General features: G+C 44.6%; 1 protein-coding gene across 2 annotated transcripts; it reads right to left on the bottom strand.

Annotated features, from left to right (window-relative positions):
- On the bottom strand, positions 1 to 21916 carry RHOA (ras homolog family member A). 2 transcript variants are annotated; one of them, XM_033926154.1, is made up of 5 exons: positions 21844 to 21916; positions 18542 to 18699; positions 9863 to 9983; positions 2849 to 2979; positions 1 to 1208 (listed from the first exon to the last, which is right to left on the bottom strand). In XM_033926154.1, exons 2-5 carry the CDS (start codon positions 18695 to 18697, stop codon positions 1035 to 1037), a joined length of 582 nt encoding a protein of 193 aa, XP_033782045.1. In that variant the 5' UTR covers positions 18698 to 18699; positions 21844 to 21916; the 3' UTR covers positions 1 to 1034. The 2 variants fall into 2 exon arrangements, with proteins under 2 accessions (XP_033782045.1, XP_033782044.1); XM_033926153.1 differs by having other exon boundaries at positions 21673 to 21899.
- Positions 21917 to 27806: the final 5890 nt, after the last annotated feature.

Genomic DNA, 27806 nt, shown 5'->3' with positions numbered 1-27806 from the left:
TTTCTGTAATAAGGTCTTTATACAAAAAAAACAACCTGGTACAACACAGTTCTGTTTTCCTTTTCCATTCATATATATATATTTTTTTAATTTTGAAATACAATCTTTAAAAAAAACACCCTAAGGAAGAAAATATAAGTAACAATATTAGGAAGTTCAGATTACAGTAAAAAGTCCTACTTCTAAATTGATGGGCATGGTTTTTCATTTCCAACAACATGATATTTATGTGACTTTAATATGTAGTATTTACTCTATAACTAACAGGAACATGCTAAATTGTTCATTTTAACTTCCAAAATGGTTTCAAATTATATGTCTCCAAATTTTAGAACTGCAGAACATGAAACCACATCCCCTTCCCATCTTAAACCTGACCTCTTGAAAGCAAAACCATTATCTACCAGATCAGGAATCACCAGATCAGGTGATTATAACCTATCAAAATGACCAAAATGGCTTGTACAGCTGGCAAGCTTTGAGGATATTCTCGGTGTCAAGGGTTAAGATCTGAACCTTTAGCTCCTATTCATTAATGACTACAAATTTCCTGGCAAAAATCTTCTATAACTGGAGGGGGCTCTGTTTTTCTCAATCAAATATAAGCCCTGCTTCTTCAATCGCAGGGGAAAGCAATGTATACATGTTAGTTAGACAGCAGTTACAACACAGTTTGTTACTGGACTCCCTCTACTTTTGCCTGGGCTTTCTAGTGGTGAGGGTCAAACCTCGCATTTCTCCCACTGGCAGGAGTGCACAGGATCCTAGCTAAAGGAATGTCAAAGTTAATTGTGTGTGTGCAGGTGCTAATAAAGTGGAATTATTAAAACCAAAACAATGGAAAAAAATCATGGCTGGGTTTTAAATACTGTAAAAACCAGATAAATGGGAGGTCAGTAATCAATCATACATTAAGATTAACATACATTATTCCAAATTTGTCATTTTCGTGACAGCCTGGTAGGTTGGTCCTTGGCTGCCGCTTTTTCACGGCTTCTTTTCTGGTGATTTTGTTTTGGATTTGTTACGATTTCTTAGATAAGGCGACACCCAGATTTCTTCTTTCCTCGTCTGGCTTGCAAGGCTGCCCTTGTAGCCATTTCAAAAACTTCTCTCACACCATCTTTAGTCTTTGCTGAACACTCCATGTAACCAAATGCACCAATTCTGTTTGCCATATCACGACCTTCTTCAGGCTTCACTGGTTCCTGGAGAAAAAGGTTAAAAATTATTTGTAAGTCTTAAAACAAAACTATAGAATTTCATTAATTTAGAAGCTACACCTCTGACCACTACAAAGCTGAGCATTAAGAAAATGTAAATGGTGATTATAACCTATCAAAATGACCAAAATGGCTTGTACAGCTGGCAAGCTTTGAGGATATTCTTGGTGTCAAGGGTTAGATCTGAACCTTTAGCTCCTATTCATTAATGACTACAAATTTGATGGCAAAAACTGCAACCCTGGGTGTACGCAGACCAAAATCTTCAGAACAGCATCCACTATCTCAGCGGTCTCAAACTTGCAGCCCATGGGCCGCATGCAGCCCCCCAGGTGCTATTTTGCAGCCTGCGGCCTTGTACACAATCTCGCACTCAGGGCAGGAAGAGAGGCTCCGGCACCAGCTGACTTGCAACTTCCTGCTGCCGTCGCATATGCCAAGACTCCTGCCTTTGCCTATCTAGCAGATACGTGAAGGCAGGAGTGCCAGCATACGCGACGGCAGCAGGAAGTTGCAAGTCAGCTGGCGCCGGAGCCTCTCTTCCTGCCCTGAGTGCAAGATTGCGCACAGACCATGGCTGCAAAATACAGGTATTGCTAGACAGGGGAGGAAGGAAAGGAGAAGAGGTACTGCTGGACAAGGGGAGCAGGGAAGGGAGAAGAGGTGCTGCTGGACCTGGCAGAAAGGGAGGGAAAGGAAAGATGCTACACACTGGAGGGGAGGGTGAGATGGTGCATGGGGAGAGAGCATGTTGGGTTGGGGAGTGGGAAAGAGGGATGCCACTTGAGGGAAGAGGCAAGGACAGAGAGAGAGCATGCAGGAGGGAGATGGCGAGCTGGGTGGGGAGAACAGAAAGGAGGGAAGGAGAAATTTTACACTTTGGGGAAGGGGGAGAGGGCAGAGAGTGAAAAGTTGGATTCATGGAGAGAGAGAGAGATGTTGGTTGGGGAGGGAAGGAGGACCAGAGGAGAAGCATGCAGGAGGAAAAGAGAAAAAAAATGTTGGACTGGGAGGGGGGACCAGAAAGGAGGAAGGGAAGGGAGATGGACTTCTGGGGGCAGAAAGGAAGAAGGGAAAGAGAAATGTTACACGGGGGGGGGGGGGGGGGGGAGAGAGATTTCAGACCATGGAAATAGGAAGGGAAGACATGGAAAAGTAGATTTTGAGAAAGCAGAAAAATTGAATGTTAAGTTAATGCCAAAGGTGGATGCAATGCAGAAAGTGAAGATGGAGAGAAAAACAGTCAATGGACAAGAAGGCATAAGAATAGCCTTATTGGGTCAGACCAATGGTCTATTAAGCCCAATAGCCCGTTCTCATGGTGGCCAATCCAGGTCACTAGTACTTGGCCAAAACCCAAGGTGTAGCAATATTCCATGCTACCAATACAAGGGCAAGTGTGGCTTCCTCAGTGTCTTTCACATATGGGAAGGATTACAGAGAAGGCAGAAAAGTCAGCAGTAGCAGAAGAAGGGAGACGGGGCGATAGTTGGATGGACACGAGGGGTCCAGCGAGGGGTTGACCATCCTTACTCCTCTTCAAAAAATAACTGGTTTGGCTTCTACCTCTTTCTGTTCCATGAGCTAGAATCCTAAAATCCAAACATGCATTCAAGAAACCTCACCTGTTTCATTTTGGCTAGCTCCCGCCGTGTATGCTCATCATTCCTCAAGTCCTTTTTGTTCCCCACCAGGATAATTGGTACATTAGGACAGAAATGCTTCACCTCAGGAGTCCACTTCTCTGGGATGTTTTCTAAGCAATACAAATAAAAAGGCTTAACTGCACTTCATCTTACAATCCCTCACTTGAACACAAATATAAGTTTTCTTCACGAATGAGCACATTACCTTAATCTGTTCTTGTAAATGCTTCCACTGCAGGCAATGCTACACTACTAGCCATGCCCCATGTATTACTACTACTAATTATTTCTCTAGCGCTACCAGACGCACGCAGCACTGCACAGAGTCACAAAGAGTAAGAAAACAGTCCCTGTACGACAGCCAAACAGGATGTCATGGATATTGTTAAGGGGAACGGTTAATCAGCAGGCTGGGATAGAGGCCAGAGGAGTAGAGTTAAGGACTGAAAACTATGTCAAAAAGGTGGGTTTTCAGTCTGCTTTTAAACAAGGGAAGGGGCCTGACGGACAAACTCGGGTAATTTATTCCAGGCATAGGGGGCAGCTACATGAAAGGAACGAAGTCTGGAATTGGCAGTGGAGAAGGATAACGCTAAGAGTGACTTATCTGAGGAATGGAGTTCTCTGGGAGGTGTATAAGAAGAGAGAAGCGAGGAGAGTTATTGAGGGGCAGCAATAAGATCTTGAACTGGATGCGATGGCGGATAGGGAGCCAGTGAAGTGACTTTAGGAGAGGGGTGACATGAGTGTAGAGAAGTTGGTAGAAGATGAGTCGTGCAGCAGAGTTTTGCACAGATTGTAAGGGAGAGAGGTGACACTGATGATTACCAGTTAGGAGTAGATTGTAATAATCTAATCGTGAGGGTACAAGAGCTTGGACAAGGGTCAGGGTAGTGTGCTCAGAGAGGAAGGGGTGAATTTTGGTGATATTGAAGAGCTAAAAGCGACAGGTCAAAGCAGCTTGTTGGATGTGCATAGAAAATGAGAGGTCAGAATCAAAGACAACTACAAGGTTGCGAGCAGAGGAGACTGGAACAATGACAGTATTATTTACAGAGATGGAGAAAGGAAGAGGAGCAGCTCAGTCTTGGACATATTTAGTTTCAGATGACGGCAGGACATCCGGGCAGCAATGTCAGCCAAACAAGCAGAGACTTTTTCTTGGACTTTAGGTGAAATTTCAGGTTAGAGAGGTAGATCTGGGAGTCATCAGCATATACTGGAAGCCATGGGATATCAGGGCACAGAGGGAAGAAGTGTAGAGAGAGAAGAGGTCCTAAGGGAGGGAACAGAAAGGGAGAGAAGTTGGACACAAGGGATGGTGTGGAGGGGGGGGTAGAGATACTGGATAGGAGGGTAGTTAGGAAGAGAAAAGGAGAGATGCTAGACGAAAGGATAGTTGAGAAAAGGACAGATGGTGGATCTGGGGATGGTGGGGTCCATTGCTGCAGCTGCGGACACGAAAAAAGGAAAAATGCCAGACTTCCAAGGGGGGAAAGGGAAACAGAATGGGAAGATGGATGCTTAGCACGGAGAAAGAAGAAAACTACAAATGGGCAGGAGACCCTGGCAAGCGAGTTAACAGAAGACAACCAGAGCCTGGGACCAACAAAAGGTAGAAAAAGTAATTTTATTTTCTGTTTTGTAATTACAATATTTATTTTGTTTACACCACAGAGCCGGTGTGGGGTTAGAGACGACATAACCCTATATTTCTGCTAAGACTAAGTCTTAGTCACTTAGGGGTCCTTTTATTAAGGTGTGCATTTAGTGTGTGCTAAATCAGCGTACCTTAATAAAAGGACCCCTAAATATCTTAATTAAAAATTCAGCCCATGACTTGGCCCTTTGTGTGATTGTGTTTAACACCCCTGCCTTAGATGAATGGGAAGATAGTTCCACAGTTGTGGAGCTGTTACAGAGAAGATGTATTGTCGGCGCGTATTGATAACCTTAAGAGAAGGTACTGAAAGTAAATGCTGATCAGTAGACCTAAGGATTCTTGTAGGGGCATAGGAATTAAGAGCCTATCGATAAAAGTTGGGGTTTTGTAAAGAAGGTTTTTTTTTTTTTTTAATTTAATTCTTTATTCATTTTCAAATCTTGCAACAAGTGTACAATATTCAATCAATTTGTACAAAATCACTTGACATTAACAATTATTATTAATTGCATATAAAAGAGACCCTACCCACACCCAGCCCATTCATCAGGAACAAGCCCATTAAAATACAAGACATACCTCCCCCATCCCACACTAACAATATTCCTATGTAATAAAAAAGGTGTCCAAGGTATCTAATCATTAGAATATGTAATCAATGGCCCCCAAATCTTTTTAAAACTATTATAATTTCCTTGCTGTATAGCAAGCATTATCTCCATTTTATAAATATGACAAGCTGAATTCCACCAAAAGGTATAATTAAGTTTAGTATAATCCTTCCAATTTCCAGTAATATGTTGAATGGCAACCATTCATTTTAAAATCTTCCATCAAGTGTACAGGAATATATCATTAATAACAACAATATAACACTTGAAATTCTTTCTATTGTAATCATAATAACATAAAAATTATAACCCATCCCACCCACCCTTCCTCAATGAATACAATCAAACATATCATAAAAATAAACTAAACACATTATTTAATAAAATTTCCATAACCACCCCCCTCCCCCCATATGTAAATATATCTATCAAAGGAAAATGATGTTTACATATTACAATATCTTTCCAATGGCCCCCAGATCTTTATAAAATTATTATAATTCCCTTTCTGCAAAGCAATTGCTCTTTCCATCTTAAAAATATGACATAGTGAATTCCACCAAAAAGTATAATTAAGATTAGTATAATTTTTCCAATTATTAGTAATATGCTGAATGGCAACCCCTGTCATGATTAATAGTTTGTTATTATGTGATGATATTTGACTTTTTTTCCTCATAGACATGCCGAACAGAATAGTATCATAAGATAATGCAACATGGTTTTCTAATAGACAATTTACTTGGGTCCAAATTGAATTCCAAAAAATCTTAATACAGGGACAATAGTAAAGTAAATGATCAAAAGTCTCCGCTCTACACTCTGGAGGAACGCAGGGAGAGAGGGGACATGATAGAGACGTTTAAGTACATCACAGGTCGTGTCGAGGTGGAAGATGACATCTTCCTACTCAGGGGATCCTCGGCCACTAGAGGGCATCCGCTCAAACTCAGAGGAGGGAAATTTAAGGGTGATGCCAGGAAATACTTTTTCATGGAAAGAGTGGTGGGTCGCTGGAACAAGCTTCCGAAGCAGGTGACCAAGGCCACTAGCGTGTTTGACTTTAAGAATAAATGGGACATCTACGTGGGATCCCTACAGAGGCCTAGTAAGGGGGTGGGTCAGTAGAGTGGGCAGACTTGGTGGGCTGTAGCCCTTTTCTGCCGTCATCTTTCTATGTTCTATGTTTCTAGATTACAATGCCAGCATCTATTGGACTTAGAGCTATCTAACTTCTGTAAACGAACAGGGGTCCAAAACGCTCTATGCAACAGAAAGTACCAAGTTTGCCTCATAGATGCAGACACTGTACATCTCATTCTCCAAGACCAAATTCATGGCCATTGAGAAGCAGAAATTTGCTGCTTGATCTCAATGCTCCAAATGTCTCTAAGATAATAATTTATACCACAATGCGGCTTGATGTCCCAGAAAATCTGCTTGGAAGCAAAGGAACTCCAGACTATATTGATTATTCAGATTTTTCCATTCAGGGAACCCCACCTGAATAGCCTGCTTCAGCTGCAACCATTTAAAACTTTGTGATTTATTAAGACCAAATCTATGCTGCAACTGTGAAAATTCAAGCAATTTACCATCTGAAATAACATCATTCAGAGTTCGAATACCTGCAATGATCCAGTTTTTCCATAAGACTTTAGATCCGCCAATTTGAATCTTGGAGTTTATCCATAAGGATTGATTCATTGATTTACTTATTGGAATAGGTGTTAAGTTACTAATGTATCTCAAAGTTCTCCATGTGTCAGATATAATTCTGTTCTCCTTATATTTCCTAGGCAATTTAATACTAGAAACATGAACTAAATTTAAAGGAAACAAGAGACGCCACTCCAAACACAGCCAATCCGGGGCGTTATCTATGAGTTCTGGGAGGATCCAATACATATCCTGACGTAAAATCTTGATGATACCTATAAAAATTAGGAAAATTTACCCCATCCTCCTCAATTGGTTTTTGTAGAGATACTAAAGCAATTCTAGGCATTTTACCCAGCCAAAGAAATTTCGTGAGGATACCATTAAGCTTTTTATAAAAGGACCCATGAAAAAAAATTGGTATCGTACTCATTTGATAGTAAACCACAGGCAATATCACCATTTTAATAGTTTGAACTCTCCCCCACCAAGAGAGATGTAAAGGATTCCATTGCTCACATAACTGTAAACTGAAGAAGGCATTTAAAGGTTAGTAGACATATTTTATTGGATATTCTGTAAGAAACCGGAAGCCAATGTGCTCTTTTGAGAAGTTGTGAGACGTGATCAAATTTTTTTGCTTTCATAAGTTTTATTGAAACATTTTGAATAATTTGAAGCCGTCTTATTTCTTTTTTTGGCAATTCCCATGAAAAGGGCATTGCAGTAGTCAATTGTTGAGATCACTAAAGAATGTATTAGTAGTATTTTCAGAAATATAGGTTCTAAGAATTTCGAAACAGAGCGTATTTGACGTAATCTGAAAAAGGTGGATTTAACAACACTTCTAATACGCTCATGAAATGATAGCTTTTGGTCGAAAATTACTCCTAAGATCTTAATAGAGTTGACTGTCTTTAGTGTGTTACTTTTGAGGGTAATGGCGATACTAGAGTTTGGAATGGGCAAGGTAGGAGGCAAACCAGGAGAGGACAGCTTCACGGAATCCAAACGAGGACAGCATATCAGGGAGTAAGCTGTGATCTACAATATCAAAGGCAGCAGACAGGTCAAGAAGGATAAGGATAGAGTAAAGGCCCTTAGATCTGGCCATGAACAAGTCACCGCAGACCTTAGTGAGGGCAGTCTCTGTGGGATGTTAGGGACGAAAACCAGATTGTAAAGGATCAAATCTGTCGAGTTGAAAGGAAGTCCAGGTAGCGACAGAGAATAGCATGCTCGAGTATCATGAATAGGAACAAAAGAAAGGAGACAGGGCAATAGTTGGACGGGCAGAGAGGGTTTTTTTTTTGTTTTGTTTTTTGAGAAGCAGCTTAACTACTGCATGTTTGAAGGCAGCAGGGACAGTTGCAGTGGAAACAGATAAATTGAGAATATGGCATATGGGAGAATAACAGTGTGTGAGATGGGGTCGAGTAGAGGGGTAGGAATAGGGTCTGAAAGGCATGTAGTAGGCTTTGCTGAAGACAGAAGTTGTGCAGTTTCTTCCTCTGTGATTACAGAGAAGGCAGAAAAGTCAGCAGTAGTTGATGGAGGGACAAGCGGGTAGGACCACACAGGAGAAGCTTCCTAAGCTGTGTGGGTGAAGGATGAAGGAGAGGTTTGAGACTGAAGTTCAGGAAAGTGGATGGTGGGTAGGGGAGAAGTATGTGACTTTGTAGTGTACTCAAGGGTGATCCTGTGGACCTTGTCATGGAAGTCATCAGCCATGGGAGAGAGAGAGAAGGAGGGGTCGGAAGTGGGGGCGCCGTGAGGAGGGAGTTAAGCATGGCAAAGAGACGACGAGGGTTGGAAGAAAGGAAGTTAGTTGGATGTAGTAGTCTTGCTTGACTCATGTAATTGCAGAATTAAAGGAGGTCAACATAATTTTAAAGTGAAGAAAGTCGGCACATATGCGAGATTTGAGCCAAAGGCGCTCAGCACAACGGGTGCAGGTACGTAAATAATGGACACTGGGAGTGAGCCAAGGTTGAGGTTTGGTACGCCTGACAGAGCAAGCAACAGGGGGGAGCAAGGGTGTTCAGAGCAGAGAATAGAGTTGTACGACAAGACAGCCTCAAGGACAGACTTAGATAACATAGTGGAGGCAAGGAAAGGTGAAACAGTGGATGAGAGCGTAGAAGGATCCAAGGGCTTGAAGATTTTGAAACCTCTTGGATTGAAACCGCCGAAAAAATAAGAGCAATTCAAAAGACTTTTGCATGGATTGCTTGCAGAAATTGAAACTGAATCTAACTCTGTAAGGAGGTGGAGCATGTGCTCATAAATGCGTGTAGCTTTCTGCAACTCGCAGATTGTGGGTTGTGATTGAACACCTAGCTTACTGAATCCGGAAGGTACGTAACAGATTTTATATTTTAATTTGAATGTGAATAAGATGCTTTTTTGGCATTTATTACCCCCCAACACAGCCAACAAGAGAAACATGGATACTTCAAGCAACAGTATATCTTGGAAACAATAAAAACTATTTCTCATTAAGGACTACTTTTATGCATCTTCGACCCAAACTGGAGGTCCAAGAAGACTGACAGCTGTGCTTTACTTTAGCTGGCACTCAGAAATAAGTGAGATTGAAAAGGTAGGGGGGGGGTCCCAGGGAGATGAGGGTCTTCAGTCCATTGAGTGAATGCCATTACCCTTTACTCAACTGAAATCCATAAAACCCAGAACAGGAGCTGAGAAATAAGAATCAAGCAGTAGCTGCACAATCTGTCCACCATCCATTAGGAGACAGATAACACTGAATGTTCTATGGTTTCTTGGGAACTACTTTATTCTCTCCCTTTTTCCATTCTGGATTGGTCTATTATGGATGAAAAAGGGAGAAACAAAACATACAGAGGTGTAAAGACTTATACAAGACACTGTACAAAAGTGCATCCGAGGCAGTGACATCACCACCGTCAGTATTTAGGAAAAGGGATACAGAGCCGACAGATTTCTCCTATAAACTGTACTTTTATCAACATTTTGACAAGATCTCTATTCTGAGCCTATCCAAATTTTTTGACCACTGTAATACAAAAGAGAACTTACCTAAACTATCAGGGCTATCAATTGAAAAGCACATTAAAATAACATCAGTATCTGGATAGGACAGTGGTCTAAGTCGATCATAATCTTCCTGTCCTGCTGTATCCCACAAAGCCAACTCCACCTATAGGAAAAAATGGAAGGAAAAAGCCAGATCATTGATGTAAACCAGTTTTAATATAGTAAATGACAGCAGATAAAAGCAAGATATGGTTCATCCAAGCTGCTCAATAGTTTTAGCTCAACAATTCAATTTCAGAACTCTTTATACTATACTAAGATCATCATATATAAAAGTCATATTCAAGAGTGCTATCAATGCTAGTTAAATTTAGTATTTAATTTTTTTTTAGAACCGAGCCTAATGATCTGGTCACTAAGCTCAAGTGTTAATGTGCTAGCTAGAAATAGCAGCTAGTTTTATAACAGGTGTGCCTCTGTTAAATAAACCTTCTAGAACAAGCATGAAAAACTCAAAGGCTGACACGGGCCAAATATACAAGGTTTAAGTTTATGTGGGTCACGTAGAAACTTAGGTTTATTTTGAAACGGACAGTATAAAAAAAAAGAGAACACGAACAACAATAAAAATAAATGTTTTCTTCCTGACACTTGGCATCTCTTCTCTGGTTCTATTCTTCCTATTTTGGGGAAAATCTTGTCTGCGGTGATTACTTTTAAAACCTACCCAAGGTGAATGTCGGTAATTCTGGATCTGATAGGAGACTTATTTCCTTTCATAAATATAAGTACTTCCAAACAAGGAAATAATTTCATATGTGAATTTTCAAGTATTTTCAAACCCGGCTGACAAATATTAGCAAAATTCAAGCATGCCAACTTCACTGTATTTTGTCTTCAAATCTTAATTGCACTGGATCTCAATTACTGAGAAAATTGAAGACAACAAAGAGAACTTGTCTTCCAAAGATTTAAAATCTGCAAATCTTGTTTCAAACTCAGTTCTAAGGCTTCTTAAAGTTTGTCTACGTATTTTTGATACAATGCAATTTCATCTAAATTTAAGAACATAAGACTAGCCTTCTGGGTCAGACCAATAGCCCGTTCTCATGGTGGCCTATCCAGGTCACTAGTACCTGGCCAAAACCTAAGGAGTAGCAATATTCCATGCCACCAATACAGGGCAAGCAATGGCTTCCCCCATGTCTTTCTCAATAACAGAATATGGACTTTTCCTCCAGGAACTTGTCCAAACATTTCTTAAAACCAGCTACACTATCCGCTCTTACCACATCTTCTGGCAACGTGTTCCAGAGCTTGACTATTCTCCGAGTGATTTGTTTATGTTGCATGTCGGAAAGTGCATTAAAGCTTAATTTTTCAACTGCTTTTCTTAAAGAAGTAGCTTACATTGAAATGCTTTAACTGATTAAACATGCTCGTAATGAAATGATCTTTACCTTGCAACTTTAAATTTTTTTTAAGTGTTTTGTTATATCAATAAATCTTGTAACCATACTGGAACAACCTTGTGTCTTGAGTTTTAGTTATTAAACAGTGACATATTTCTTCTTTCAAGACCCAGAATTGTTTAAGGACCTTTGAGCAGGATAGCCAAACCTACCTCGGTAAAGTAGGAGAAACTGGAGTATTCACTTTTTAATTCATTTAAGAAAGCGAAGATTTGCTGATTTAAGCTTCAATGAAACTGATAATTTTTTTGACAAATGTCAACACATTTTCCATGTTTATTACCTTTGTGCACAATATTTCTTGATGTATAATGCAATCCATATGATGAATCTTGGATCCGTCACAATTTTCACTTTGGCTTTTTTTTTTTTTTTTTTTTGCAGTAAAGCCACAAAACCAGTAGGTTTTCCGGCCATTGAAAGAGCTCCATCTGTTGCTACAGGAAATTAATTTTGACAGAGGTAAATTGTATTTTTGCAGAAGTTGATAAACACAATTAAATATATCTTGTCCCGTTGTAGTGCCAAGCATCGGTGCTAGTTCCAATAATTCCTCAAAAATGTTGAAATTTGCGTCGCAAGCACGAAGAAACACAGCTAATTGAGCAATGTCCATACTCTCGTCACAGGCAATGGAAAAAACTTTGAAACTAGATGATTTTGCTTTGATCTGATCACTTAAATTGCCGACCGAATCAGAAATTCTTTCTGCAACTGTATTTTGAGACAAAGAGATTGTCTGAAAAACCTTCACACTTCCAGGACAAACAATTTCTCCAGCTTTAAAGCACAGTTACTTACCGTAACAGGTGTTATCCAGGGACAGCAGGCAGATATTCTTTACGCATGGGTGACGTCACCGACGGAGCCCACGGTACGGACCTTTTTACTAGAAAGTTCTAGTTGGCCGCACCGCGCGTGCGCGAGTGCCTTCCCGCCCGACGGAGGAGTGCGTGGTCCCCAGTTAGTATAAGCCAGCTAAGAAGCCAACCCGGGGAGGTGGGTGGGTCGTAAGAATATCTGCCTGCTGTCCCTGGATAACACCTGTTACGGTAAGTAACTGTGCTTTATCCCAGGACAAGCAGGCAGCATATTCTTTACGCATGGGTGACCTCCAAGCTAACAAAGAGGGAGGAGGGATGGTTGGCCATTAGGAAAACAAATTCTGAAGTACAGATTGGCCGAAGTGCCCATCCCGTCTGGAGAAAGTATCCAGACAGTAGTGAGTAGTGAATGTGTGAACTGAGGACCAGGTGGCCGCCTTGCAGATTTCCTCAATGGGTGTGGAACGGAGGAAAGCTACAGAAGCGGCCATAGCTCTTACCCTGTGGGCCGTGACAGCACCGTCTAGTGACAGACCGGCCCGAGCGTAACAGAACGCGATGCAAGCTGCAAGCCAGTTGGATAGCGTCCGTTTAGAGACCGGTCGACCCAAACGATTCGGATCGAAGGTCAGGAAGAGCTGAGGGGACAAGCGGTGAGCCCTTGTACGATCGAGATAGTAAGCTAGGGCACGCTTGCAGTCAAGACTGTGCAATGCCTGTTCCCCGGGATGAGAATGAGGCTTCGGGAAGAACACAGGCAAAACAATGGACTGGTTGAGGTGGAAGGCTGAGACCACCTTTGGAAGGAACTTTGGATGGGTGCGCAGAACCACCTTGTCATGGTGAAAAATAGTGAACGGTGGATCGGCAACCAGTGCATGAAGCTCACTAACCCTCCTGGCAGAGGTGATGGCAATGAGGAAAAGAACCTTCCATGTCAGAAATTTGAGCGAAGTTGTGGCAAGAGGCTCAAAGGGAGGTTTCATGAGGGCAGACAAAACCACATTCAGGTCCCAGACGACCGGAGGAGGCTTCAGAGGTGGTTTGACGTTGAAGAGGCCCCTCATGAATCGGGAAACCAGAGGGTGAGCCGTGAGAGGTTTTCCTAGGACAGGCTCATGGAATGCCGTGATGGCACTCAGATGGACTCTGATTGAGGTAGACTTGAGGCCTGCGTTGGACAGGGAGAGTAAGTAGTCCAGGACAGGTTCCACCGCTAAGGAGGTGGGATTGTGATGATGACGGAGGCACCAAGAGGAAAACCTGGTCCACTTCTGATGGTAACATTGGAGGGTGGCCGGCTTCCTGGAGGCGTCCAAAATGAGATGGACAGGCTGAGACAGATTTCCTGAAGAGGTCAGCCCGAGAGAAACCAAGCTGTCAGGTGGAGGGAAGACAGATTGGGATGTAGTAGAGACTGATGTTGCTGTGTAAGTAGAGTAGGAAACACAGGTAGAGGAATGGGCTCCCTGGAGCTGAGTTGAAGTAGAAGGGAGAACCAGTGTTGACGAGGCCACCGTGGAGCTATGAGGATCATGGTGGCTCCGTCCCTGCGGAGTTTGGACAAAGTCCGCAACATCAGAGGCAGAGGAGGAAAGGCATAGAGGAACCGATCCGTCCAGTCGAGAAGGAATGCATCCGGGGCCAGACGATGAGGAGAGAAGAGTCTGGAGCAGAACTGGGGCAGCTGATGGTTGTGAGGAGCTGCAAATAGGTCTATCTGCGGAGTGCCCCAGCGAGCAAAGATGGAGTGGAGCGTGGGAGGATCCAAAGTCCACTCGTGAGGTTGAAGGATGCGGCTGAGATTGTCGGCCAGGGAGTTCTGTTCGCCCTGGATGTAGACAGCCTTGAGGAAGAGACTGCGGGCCGTGGCCCAGGTCCAAATGCGAAGAGCCTCCTGACAAAGGAGGCGAGATCCGGTGCCGCCTTGTTTGTTGATGTAGTACATGGCGACTTGGTTGTCCGTGCACAGGAGCAGAACCTGAGGGCAAAGAAGGTGCTGGAAGGCCTTGAGAGCATAGAACATGGCTCGTAGTTCCAGGAAATTGATGTGATGGAGACGCTCCTGCGGGGTCCAAAGACCTTGGGTGCGAAGGTCTCCTAGGTGAGCTCCCCATGCATAAGGGGAGGCATCCGTGGTGATGATCATGGAATGCGGGGGCAGATGGAAAAGAAGGCCCCTGGAAAGATTTGAGGAGTTCAACCACCATTGTAGAGATCGCTGAAGAGACGATGTCACAGAGATGGGATGAGAAAGAAGATTCGAGGTCTGTGACCACTGGTTGGCCAGAGTCCATTGAGGTGTTCTGAGGTGGAGGCGTGCCAGGGGAAGCACATGTACCGTCGAGGCCATGTGGCCCAGGAGGACCATCATTTGTCTGGCAGAAATGGAGTGATGAAGGAGCACCTGACGACACAGGTGTAGCAGAGTTCGCTGACGATCGGAGGGGAGAAACGCCCTCATTAGTGTGGTGTCGAGAACCGCTCCGATGAACTGAAGTCGCTGTGTGGGAAGCAGATGCGACTTGGGGTAGTTGATCTCGAACCCCAGCAGATGGAGGAGAGAGATGGTATGATGAGTGGCTTGTAGCACAAGTGGAGACGTAGGTGCTTTCACTAACCAATCGTCCAAGTAGGGAAACACCTGGAGGTTGTGAGACCTGAGGAAGGCCGCCGCCACAATGAGGCATTTGGTGAACACTCTGGGAGATGATGCCAGGCCAAAAGGGAGCACCTTGTACTGATAATGGCGATGGTGCACCTGGAACCGTAGGTAGCGACGTGAGGATGGATTGATTGGGATGTGAGTGTAGGCCTCCTTGAGGTCCAGGGAACATAGCCAGTCGTTCCGAGAGAGATGAGGGTACAGTGTGGCAAGGGAGAGCATTCTGAACTTCTCCTTGACGAGACACTTGTTGAGGTCCCGGAGGTCGAGAATGGGACGCAGGTCTCCTGTCTTTTTTGGAACTAGAAAGTAACGGGAGTAGAATCCCCGGCCCCTTTGTTCCAGAGGTACTTCTTCGATGGCATTGAGGAGAAGGAGGGATTGGACCTCCCTCAGGAGGAGGGGGGTTTGAGTTGAAAGAGAAGCAGACTCTACGGGAGGGTTGTCTGGTGGAAGAGTCTGGAAGTTGAGAGAGTAGCCGTGGCGGATGATGTTTAGGACCCACTGGTCCGATGTGATGACCTCCCAACGGCTGATGAAGATGCGGAGCCTGCCTCCGATTGACTGAGGAAGAGGCAATGAGGGTGGAAGACTGGCTAAGCCCTGGAGAGAGGAGTCAAAAGGGCTGAGAAGGTTTGGCAGGAGGAAGAGCCTTGGCCGGTTGGTTAGACTGGCCACGAGCCTGGGCGTGCTGGTGTTGGTGGGCCCGCCTGGGTTGCTGTGGAGGTGGATTGAGCGGCCTAGCGGAGAACCTGCGCTGGTATGAGGTCTGTGGCCTGAAAGGGCGAGCAGGTGGAGCCTTTTTCTTAGGTTTAATGAGAGTGTCCCATCTGGTCTCATGGGCAGAGAGTTTTTGCGTGGTGGTATCCAGGGACTCTCCGAACAATTCATCACCAAGGCATGGGGCGTTGGCTAATCGGTCTTGATGGTTGACATCCAGATCAGAGACCCTGAGCCAGGCTAGGCGGCGCATGGCCACGGCGATGGCAGATGCACGGGAGGTGAGCTCAAAAGAGTCATAGATAGAGCGCACCATAAATTTCCGTAATTGAAGCAGGCTGGAGACATGCTGTTGGAAAAGTGGGACTTTATGCTCTGGCATGTACTTTTGCATGGCGGAAAGTTGCATTACCAGATGTTTGAGATAGAATGAAAAATGGAACGAGTAGTTGTTCGCCCTGTTGGCAAGCATGGCATTCTGATAGAGCCGCTTGCCAAACTTGTCCATAGTTTTGCCCTCTCTGCCAGGAGGGGTGGAGGCATAGACACTAGAGCCCTGAGTCTTTTTTAAAGTGGACTCCACCAGGAGAGACTCATGAGGGAGTTGGGGTTTATCAAATCCTGGGATTGGTATAACCCTATAGAGGCTGTCTAATTTACGGGGAGCCCCAGGAACAGTCAACGGGTTCTCCCAATTTTTATAAAAAGTTTCCCGTAAGATATCATGCACGGGCAACTTTAGGAACTCCTTGGGAGGTTGATCAAAATCTAATGCCTCTAGGAAAGCTTGTGACTTCTTAGAGTCAGATTCCAGTGGCAAAGACAAAGCACCCGACAACTCCCTGAGAAATTTTGAGAAGGAAGATTGTTCAGGTTTAGATGCGGTATCGGGTGCCGAAGGCTCTTCGTCCGACGACGATGCATCCTCCTCGGTACCGGTGGGGGATTGTTCCCATAGGTCCGGGTCTCTGACATCGGTATGTGCGTGTCGAGAGACTGGAGTGGAAGGCTCGGCATGGTGAGTTTTAGACAAAGATTTGCCTGAGCGTACCGAGACGTTACCGGGTGATGTAGACCTGTGTCTGTCTCGGTCCCGAGAAGTACGGTGCCGGTCAGAGTCGTGAGGAGACCGGTGCCCTGCCCGGTCCCGAGGAGGATCGGTCGTCGTCAAGGCCATAGCCTCGGCATGGGAGTGGAGATGCGGTGCCGAGAGAATGGGCATGGAGGAGTCCATAGGTACCGAAGGGGTGGATACCGGTTGGACGGTATGGGGCTCGGGCCGGTCTGGTACCGAGAGCAGCGGTGCCAAGATAGAGGGTAAGAGCTGCTTAAGTTGCTTGTGGAGTTGTTCCTGCAACTTGTCCTGGAGGATGGCCGCAATGCGGTCATCCAAGGGAGGCACCGGAACCACTTTTTTCTTCTTTGGTTCCATAGGTGCCGCTCTACACTCCGGCGATGAGGGTGCCGATGACGAGGCACTCACCGAAATCGGAGTGGAGCGTTTTTTGGCTCGGCGTGGAGCCGAAAGGACTGGTGTCGTCCCCGAAGAGGGAGGGCGCTCAAGGGTGGAAGGCTTCTTAGCCGGCTTACCTGGCGCCGGGGGCGCCGATGTCGACTCAGGCGGTGTCGAAGTGGTCGGTGTCGATTTCGACGGTGCCGCAGATGAAGAGGTCGAATCCATAGTCGGGCCGGTGCCGAAAAGTAGATTTTGTTGGATTTGACGATTCTTCAAAGTGCGTTTTTTAAGAGTGGCACAGCGGGTGCAGGAATCCGCCCGATGATCCGGTCCCAAGCACTGTAAGCACCAGTTGTGTGGATCAGTGAGGGAGATCGGGCGTGCACACCGCTGGCACTTCTTAAAACCGGGCTGCGGGGGCATGAATGGGAACACGGCCTCCGCAAAATCAAACCCCGAGGCCTGGATCGTGCTAACAGGCCCCGCCGGGGCAGGAACGAAAAATAAATCAAAAGAAAGAAATTTTTTTTTTTTTTTTTGTAATAGAAAGAAAAAAGCACCCTAAGGTGAAAAAATCGAAAAAAGAACGCGAGCGGGAAGGCAAAAAGGAGTATTTCAACAACGTTGAAAAACACACGTCTTCGCTCCGCGGAAACGAAGAAACTGGGGACCACGCACTCCTCCGTCGGGCGGGAAGGCACTCGCGCACGCGCGGTGCGGCCAACTAGAACTTTCTAGTAAAAAGGTCCGTACCGTGGGCTCCGTCGGTGACGTCACCCATGCGTAAAGAATATGCTGCCTGCTTGTCCTGGGATAATTAGACATTCCTTGATGAAATTACCAGTAAAAGGTTTCGAGTGTTTAGCTATCAACTCCGACAAGGCGTAGCTTGCATGCACCGCCACTTCACTTTCTTGTGATACTTTAGTAAACATGAACTGTTGTTTTTTTCACTCCCAACTTGAGCTCTTTCAACTTTTGTTGTCTCACTAATCCTTCGGAATTGTCCTATTTTGATTTATGCTGTTCATAGTGCCATTTAATGTTATATAACTGGCATACTAATAGTATTACAGGTCCTCGTTGACTTACGACCTATGCAACTTACGACGGTTCGACTTTACGACACGTTTCCCCCTTCTCCCATCCCAGCCCATACTAACTATTTTTTACCCCTCCCTGCGTACCTTTTCCCTGGTGGTCCAGCGGTGTATCCTGCACTGAGCCCCTCCTGCCGATGTCAGAAGCCAGCAGTGCACCCGTGCCGGCAAGTGCAGGAGTGAACTTTTAGAACTCCCGCCCTGCTCACTAAAACACTGCCGCAAGTTCTCACGGTACTTGTTCTCGCGGCCTGGAGTAAGGCACTTACATTTACACCTGCTTTAAGGCAAGCACAAATTGCTTGCTTACATAATAAATTACACATTGTTGTGGATATCTTTTGTTTCATGAGTAAATCAAAGAAAATTTTTGTTGTTTACCTGCAATTACATCACTTTCTTTAAAAAATAGATTTGACATCGATAGGTGAACGGTGTCTTAATTTTTTCACCTGACTGTATAATTTCAGTGATTAAGGCTTACCTGTTTGGAATCCACTTCAATATCTGCTACATAGTTTTCAAAGACTGTGGGAACATAGACTTCCGGAAACTGGTCTTTACTAAAGACAATCAACAGACAGGTCTTTCCACAGGCACCATCACCCACTATCACCAGCTTTTTCCGAATGGCTGCCATTTCTGAGGAGAGAAACCACACATGAATTTACAACAAAACTAGTACCCTGGGAGAACTGTGTTCATAAATGTACATCAGCTGAAGAACCAATGTAAAATCTGTACTTTTTATTAATCTCTTTTCTTACTAGCAATGGTCTCTTGATCCTCCCAAGCATGCTTTGTTAGTCTTCTTGGTGACCATTCTGTTTTAACAGGTGATAGTTACTGCTAGTTCTTCCATCTAAATGGAACTTGAACACCAAAACACTGGCTGCTGTGTTAAGTCAAATTGATACATTTTTGGTGGAAACATCTCTATCCCAAGTTTACTTAATTTGATTGTGGTAGGTGGTTTTTTTTCCCGTTTGTTACACACTTCCTCTTGAACATTTTGCTCCCTCTCTTTTCTGTTGTTCTTCCCAACTGCCCCCTGTCTCCCTCCCTCCCTCCCCCCCCAGGTCCAGCATTTCTCCCTTTCTCTTCCCAACGGTTCTCACTTGAAGTATCTTTTTTCCCTCTTTCTCCACACTACCTTAGGTCCAACCTCTCTCCCTTCATCTCGCTCTTCTCACAGCCCAGCTTGCCTTTCCCTCCAGTGCCGGTCCTTCTCTCCCTCCAGCGCCAGTCCCTTTCTCCCTCCAGCTAATTATTGTGCTAGACTTTTATGGTGTCCCACAAGCACTGTTGTTTAAATCTCAATTCCTATTAAGAACCTTAGTGGCATAGGGTCATTCTAAACTGAAGTTTTTTGAGCCAATGATGTGGGCGGAGGTGGTTTTTGCTGTAAGCTCTGCCAGATGAGACCTGAGTGAGGCTTTTTCTTCCATTAGATTTGACCTGTCAGCTAACAAAGTGGAGTGTTTATTTATTATATTTAATCCCACTTTCACCTATTGGATATTTATTAGTTATACAGAAAATACTTCTTTACAGAAAGGGTGGTAGATGCGTAGAATAGTCTCCCGATGGAGGTAGTAGAAATGAAGACTGTATCTGAATTCAAGATAGCATGGAACAGGCATGTGCGATCTCTAAGGGAGAGGAAGAGATAGCGGATGTTGTGGATGGACAGACTGGATGGGCAATTTGGCCTTTATCTGCCGTCAAATTTCTACATCTTCAAGTATAATCAGGAAGGCTAGAAGTTAACAACCAGGAAATAGAACTCCCCACTACCGTGTTTCCCCGAAAATAAGACCCAGCATGATTTTCGGGGTAGGTCTACTCTAAAGTCTTCTCCCTAGCATCTTTTAGCCAGGCGTTCCACCCGGCTAATTTAGGTGAGCGCCCGGCTGTCACATTGCTAGATGACAGCCACAGCTCTACCTTTTCTTCTCTTGGTAGGCTAGATTGCATGGAGACAGGAAGGCTGGCTTGCTGCGGGACTTGGTGATTGCTGAGTGTTTCCTTTCTTTTACAATGATTTTTTCACTTGCCTAGCCTTCAATTTTAGCTTTCATGTGCTTTCATACATTTTCCGAAGTGTTCTTACTGGGAGCATTGAAATTTTACACTCTTAAGCCGTCATGTTTTATTTTGCCTCCTTACGAAGTCACGTCCAACCTTTTTAAGCCCTTCTGTGAAGCGTGCATTTTTATTTATTTAGGATCTAGCTTGTTTATTTTTACAATGCATGTTTTGGTGTTTTAGTGCTCACTGCTGTGTTTAAGATGCTGCCTTTTGCTAGGTGCACCCTTGTTGTGTGACTCATAGATTATTACTAAAAATAACTTTTTTATATAGAAAGGGTTGTTAAAAAATGATCAGCACTGGCTGTCATATATACTAGGTACGCCACTGGATTTAATGACCCTGTTTTAACCACCAAATTGCCCGGCTACTTTTTCATGCCATCCGGCTGGAAAAAAATTTCTGGGGAAAACACTGGTCTTAATATAAGCCCTACCCCAAAAGTAAGCCCTAATCCCCGGAAGCCTAACTCGAATGTCCCTGGATTTGCCAGCAGCAGTGCTTTCCCCCCCCCCCCTTCCATCTCTCCCTCCCATCTGAACCCCACCGACCATGAGACCTACAAAGAGCAGCATTGGCAGCAGTCAAAAGAGGCTGCTTCGTGGTCTTCTCCCACTGGGGCATTCCCTCTGCCACATTACTGATGATGTCATCAGTAACGCGGCACATGGAAGGCCCCAGTGGAAGAAGGCCGTGAAGCAGCATATTTAAGAATGCTGCTGACACTGCTGTTTGGAGGGAGGTATGTAGATCTCGCAGTCGGCGGGGTTGAGATGGGAGGGAGAGATGGAAGAATGCGAGGGTCAGCGGCGGTTCGGCTGCGCGGCAGGGGGCTGCTCAAGGGTTTTGGCACTAGGGATAGAAAGATACTGTACACAGTGCAAAGGTTCTGGTGCATAGAGGGAGGGAAGGCACAAGGGGGATGGGAGAGAAAGGAAAGAATTGGGATGAAGGAGAGGAAGGGAGAGATGATCATGTACTACATGAAAAAAATAAGACCTACCCCCCAAATAAGCCCTAGTGCCTTTTTGGGCCCCAAATTAAGATAAGACAGTGTCTTAGTTTTGGGTTCAAGCAAGTCAGATTAGTGACTGTTAAAGAGACAGGACGCGGTGGACATGGCAAAGGGCAGGAAGGTGTTACTATACTTCCAATTCAAGAGTCCTGTTGTTTGATACAGTATTGGCATATAGAGCAAATGATTTTAGATTTAAAGTCATTATAAGAGATTTGAATGAAATTAGAAGCAAGTTGGGTAGTGTTTTGGGGGATATTGAAAGGCATCAGAAACCGAGTTTAGCAACAGTGATTAAAAGGCGGAGCTCGGCTGCTTCTTCCACCTCGTCCTTTGCTTTGGGCTGGGCCAAGATGGCGCCAGGCGGCAAGAGATGACGGGGAAGAGGCCAAGCGTCCATTTGGCGAAGAAAGAAAGCACAAAACCAGGGGCACATTTGCGTTGAGCGCCTGCGAAGGTTGCAGCTCTCTTGGCGCCAACGAGCTGCTTCCCCTCCAGGCCTTCGTTACCTTCGTCCGCCTCGTCCTCGCACGCCCCACAACCGAGCCAAGTCCTTCCTCGCCTATCGAAATGGCGCGCAGAAAATGTTCTCTTTTTTAATAAAAACCGAAATAAAATGTATATCTTTTTTTAAAAAAAGCCCCACTGGCGCTGAGGCGCATGCGCGTCAGTCAACGTACGTAGTCAAGTCCTTTCTGCTCCTCCACATCTCTTTTGAACTCTATGGAAGTACAATAAAGAGCTGCGCATGCGCAGAGAGCTGCGCCCGCGAATGGTGCCCAGGCAAATAGGGAGAGAAGGACGAAGGCGCTTCTCATTTCTACTCGTTTCTTAGACTAGTTACCTTCAAGCACCGCAGAGATTTTCTCAAGTGGAACAAACAATTGGTGTGCTTTAGAGAAATGAAGAACGATTGTGTCCAGCACAAAATAAACCCGATTCTCCTCTTTTTGTTCCCCCTTGTTTGCAGGATGGATCAATCCGAAGTGGAGGCGGAACTTAGGTGAGGACTATAAAAGCTCCGGTTGCTATTTTGTGCCACTAGATGATTGGGTGGGATTTGTAGCGTCTTTGTTTTCAATGTAGACACAGGGAGGGTTTCTCAGGTTTTTCCTGGTACACTTTGCCCTCACTACTCAATAGTCTCCTTCACTCTTATTTTTTTTTTTTAGAAACATCTCTTCTCGCCTAGTATATGTTCTGCTTTTTCTCCTACTCACTAAGGGCTAGATTTACAAAGCAAACATAAGAACAGATCAGTTTGCGACCCCTTTGCAACCTGATTTCCCTCAGGCCGATTCACTTACTTCTCTGTCGACCATCCTCCGATCCGCGCATGCAAATGAGGGCAGCAGCATGCGATTCACTAACCAAAACCCTGCAACACCGACTGGGCTGGCCAATCACAACAAGCAACTGAAGCCCTTTCTGACTGCCCTGCTCTTTGCCCTGTCAACCCCAACTCTCCCGCTGTTCGACTCTCCCATCCTTCCCTGCAATGCAAGCCTGTGGTTTTAACGCGCGGCCTTAAGCGGGTTAAAACCACGGGCTCTGAAAAAGTTAAAACAAGAATCTGTGCCAGGCCCGGAGGTCCAGCACATGCGCTTAGTGAATCTAGCCCTAAGTCGCCTTGAGCCTTTCTAGGTAAGCACAAAACACAAATAGGAAATTAGATTAGAAAGGAAATGCATCAAGCCGACCTATTCAACCAATTAGCCTGGTACACAAATTGCCATTTGTAATTTGGTAATTATGCCTAGGGGGATTTTAATACTTTGTACATAGTATTTTAAAATGTTGCACTTATTTATACTGTTTTGCATAGGAATTCCCACATCATAAGGCCTGAAATCCCTTCCAGCCTTTTTCTTTGTTACTACTTATTTCTATATCAGCCTCCAGCGTCCTCAGCTTCCTCTTACTGCAAATGCTGTTTTATCTCCCTCTAAATCCCAACATGACCTATGATTGATTGATTGATTGATTTAAAATATTTATAATCCGCTTTGAACCTAAGCGCCTCACAATTAACATACATAATATAAAACACATGACATATCTACAATAATCTAGACAACGAAACTAAGCAAAATAAAAACTAAATGAAGGTGGGGAGGAGGTACAACTCATCAAATCCATAAAGAAAAGGTACTTCTCCTAAAACCAGTGTAATCTTCACATATCAAGAAAAGCTTGTGCAAAAAGATGAGTTTTCAGTCATTTCCTGAACTGTAACACATTTCCTCAAAATTTCTGATAAGGCATTCCAGAAATCAGGGCCCACAATGGAAAAACAAGATTTCATTGTACTCGCATATCTCACCGTATCAGATCTCAATACTCTAGTTTGTACAAAGTCAAAACACTTTGCCAAATAGTCCGGCAAGGTATCATAAATTCCCTGTTGGACCAATTTCTAAATTTATTGTATAGGCCACCAATGTAATTTTTTCAGAATCAGAGAAATAAGCTCGTAATGGGACATTCTTGTACAATTCCCCTTTCTTCCGGGACCAGTGGATTCTGTATTCCTTTCCGCCAAAAACTGTAGGAAGCCTCAGATGACTGAAGTCTTAATTCCTCTCCCTGATAGCATTCCCCTTGTACACCAGTCTTGTCTTCCTACAAACCAGCCTGTAGGAGCTTATCTTTTCTGCTCGTGTCTCTGGTATTTTTTCAGCATTCTCTTTCACAGTTTTGTCCTCATGCAACTCTAATGATACTTTTGGAATACAACTCTAAGGATAACAGGATGATCATATACTCTTTTCCCCCTTCTCCTGTTTTTCCCTTTTTTGTTCTTTTCTTTAAAGATTGTAGTTCTACCCGTTCTCTGACATCTCTAAATTACTGACCAAAACAACAGACATAAAAGAGTTCCGCAAAGAAATAAAAACACTACTGTTCAAAAAATATCTCCCATCACTCTAACCACCGCCCAATGAGTTCTCATTCAACGACTTCGGAATCACTCATCCATATTATCTCTTTGTCTGTGATCAAGAATGTACTGTAACTCTTCTACACTACACCCGACTTAACTGATCGAGTTGACATGTATTACCTCTGCAAAATGCATTATCTTCTGCTATATGTACTATCTTCTGTAATAAGTAATATCTGCTGTGAAATTGTAATATCATAACTCTTCACTGTTCCTGTAACTTACTCCTATCCTGAAATGTAATTCTACTGGAATGTCCCAGATATTTTCTATATTGTAATCCGCCTAGAACCGCAAGGCACAGGCGGAATAGAAATCCGTAATGTAATGTAATGTATGTGTTTGTCCATTGTACAACAAACCCAATAATGTCTATATTTATTAATTTTACGTTTATTATATTTATTTTAATCTTTATCTTTTAAATGATGTACGCTGCCTAGAAGCCTGATTAAGCACATAACAAATTTTTAATAAACTTGAAAACGCCTATTTGATTTGGCTGTGGCCGGTGTCAAAGCGGCAACAGCTTCGTCCTTTGTAGCTCAGGTGTGCCACTCCAAACTACGCCATCCTGCGTCTGATGTCGGGAGAGGCGGGACTGCGGTAGAGTGAAGACAGCTCCTATGGCAGCTTGCAAAGATCGCTAGCACCGGCGATCTTCTCTGCAGGCTGCTGATATTAGGTAAATGGGAGGTCAGGGGGAACACGCAGGCCTTCCGGGGGGGGGGGGCGGTGAAGACCTTCAGGGGGAACAGGCTTTTAGGGGTGGTGGTACAGGCCTTCAGGGGGGGTGCAGGCCAAGCCTTCAGGAGGGACAGGCAGGCCTTCGGGAGGGCCAATATTCATTTGGGGCCTACATAAGTTTTAAGCACATTCAAAGACTTTCTATCACGCCCATCAAATCTGAGCTGCTTAGAGCCTAAAGCAGTGTCTCTCAAACTTTTTCGAGCCGGGGCACACTAAAGGTAATGGCCATGGCTCGAGGCACCGAAAAGTGCGCGGACATTGCTGTGATGACATCACATGCATGTGTGACATCCACGCATGCGCAGAGGCCCAGCAGACAGGCCCTGAAATGCCAGTAGGGTGTGCCAGCAGGGAAGTCTAACAAATATCAACTGAGTACCCTCAACCACAGACACTCCACCCTAGACCCACCTAAGCTCTTCCCCAGATCCTACCTTCTTTACTAATTGTAATGTAATTTTTTTCCATTAATTTTTCATATACACAGCAGATATCAATTCTCAGAATTGACATTTCAATCATTATATATAAAATAATTTTCCTTACCTTTGTTGTCTGGTGACTTTATTTTTCTGTGCTTTTTATCCCCAAATATATTTATTTAAATTTGTAGAAAAAGCACAAAAACACAAGGTAGCAGAAATAGATAGGTACCAAAACTCTTCCAAACTTCACTACAGTACCCGTCCTCCCACCCCCACCCCCCCACCCAAATAAACAATGTTCACAACTAACAAAAAATATATATCCCATTCCAACGTGTCCTATACAAAGTAGAAATCAGATATTCAACAAATTTTTCTGTACTTTTAACGATGTTTCCAGGGCCGCCTTATCCACTGACTGGTTATCTCTCTGTCTTCATTTTCTACCTTGCATCCATCTTTGGCATTAACTTAACATTCAGTATTTCAATTTTTCTGCTTTCTCTCAAAATCTACTATCCCTCTCTCCTTCCTTCCCTATTTCCATGGTCTGGCATCTCTCTCCTTCCTCCCCCAGTGGTCCAATGACATCTCTCTCCTTCCTTTCCCCCCTTCCCATTCTGGCATCTCTCTCCTCTCCTTCCCATAATCCGGCATCTCTCTCTACTACTACTACTATTATTATTATTATTTCTATAGCGCTACCAGACTTCCCTCCTTCCCTTCTATTCCCTGCTGTGATATCTCTCCCTTCCTTTAGTCATCTCTCCTATCCCCCCCCAGTGTAACATTTATCTTTGCCTTCCTCCTTTCAGGCCCCTCTCCCAGTCCAACATTTCTCCCTCCTTTCTACCAGTCCAACATTTTTTTCTCTCTTCCTCCTGCATACTTCTCCTCTGATCCTCCTTCCCTCCCTCAACCAACATCTCTCTCTCTCCCCCTCCATGAGTCCCAATTTTTCACTCTATGCCCTCTCCCCCTTCCCCAGAGTATAACATTTCTCCTTCCCTCCTTTCTGTCCTCCCCATCCAGCTCGCCCTCTCCATGAGTCCAACACTTTCTCTCTGTTCTTGCCTCTTCCCTCAGTGGTATCCCTCCTTCCCATCCCCAACCCTACATGCTCTCTCCCCATGCATCATCTTACCTTCCCCTCCAGTGTGTAGCACCTTTCCTTCCCTTTCTGCCAGATCATAGAAACATAGAAACATAGAAATAGACGGCAGATAAGGGCCCACGGCCCATCTAGTCTGCCCACCTTAATGTCCCTCCCCTACCTTTGCCCTGTGAATAGATCCCATGTGCCGATCCCATTTGGCCTTAAAATCAGGCACGCTGCTGGCCTCAATCACCTGTAGTGGAAGACTATTCCAACGATCAACCACTCTTTCAGTGAAAAAGAATTTCCTGGTGTCACCTCGTAGTTTCCCGCCCCTGATTTTCAACGGATGCCCTCTTGTTGTCGTGGGACCCTTGAAAAAGAAGATATCTTCCTCCGCCTCGATGCGGCCCGTAAGATACTTGAACGTCTCAATCATGTCTCCCCTCTCTCTGCGCTCCTCGAGCGAGTATAGCTGTAATTTGTCAAGCCGTTTTTCGTATGGTAGATCCTTGAGTCCCGAGACCATCCGGGTGGCCATTCTTTGCACCGACTCCAGCAGCACCTCTTCTCCCTTCCTTTTACATCCCCCCTGTCCAGCAGTACCCCTTCTCCCTTCCCTCCCTCCCCCCCGTCCAGCAGTACCACTTCTCCCCTGTCCAGCAGTACCTCTCCTGTCACTCCTAGCAGCAGCTCACTGTGTGCTTTTAACTTCAGCACACAGCTGCCACTAGCAGTAGTTTAGCCCGGTTTCATCAGGCAGCCTCGGGGCCTTTGCTAGGCTGGCCTGCTTTGATGATGCGATGTGGGCCAGCCTAGCAAAGGCCCCGAGGCGCTGGACTGCCGGGATGCCAAAAAAATGTACTGGGGGGGGTACCTGCCTGCCTTTGGGCGAGCTGGCTGGCTTGGCACTGGCTGGGGGCTGGCTGTCACTAGACGTGCCTACCATTAGACAGCCCTGTACCTACCCTGTGCCAGCCTACTACTAGACCACCAGAGAGGGTACAGGGGACACCATTTGGCTCAGAATTTTATTTTCTTGGTTTTTCCTCCTCTACACTCTTATGGAGTGAAAAATACAGTAACTATTATCTAAGTGGAAAAATATTTCTTCCTATTATTGGTTTTAAAAGTATTACTCTTTAACTTCATAGAGTATCCCATAGTCTTCGTAAATCATGATGCAGTAAAAAATCAATCCACTTGTACCCGTTCTACACCACTCAGGATTTTGTAGACTTCAATCAAAGCTCCCCTCAGCCGTCTGTTTTCCAAGTTGAAGACCCCTAACCTCTTTAGTCTTTCCTCATATGAGAGAAGTTCCATCCCCTTTATTATCCTGGTCACTCTTCTTTTAACCTTTTCTAGTGCCGCTATATCTTTTTTGGGGATAAGGAGAATAGAACTGAATGCAATACTCAAGGTGAG

The sequence above is a fragment of the Geotrypetes seraphini genome, chromosome 17 (assembly GCF_902459505.1).
Source record: "Geotrypetes seraphini chromosome 17, aGeoSer1.1, whole genome shotgun sequence".
Lineage (NCBI taxonomy): Eukaryota > Metazoa > Chordata > Amphibia > Gymnophiona > Dermophiidae > Geotrypetes > Geotrypetes seraphini.
Note: the sequence above shows the minus strand (reverse complement) of the source record. Positions and strands in the feature narration are given on the sequence as shown.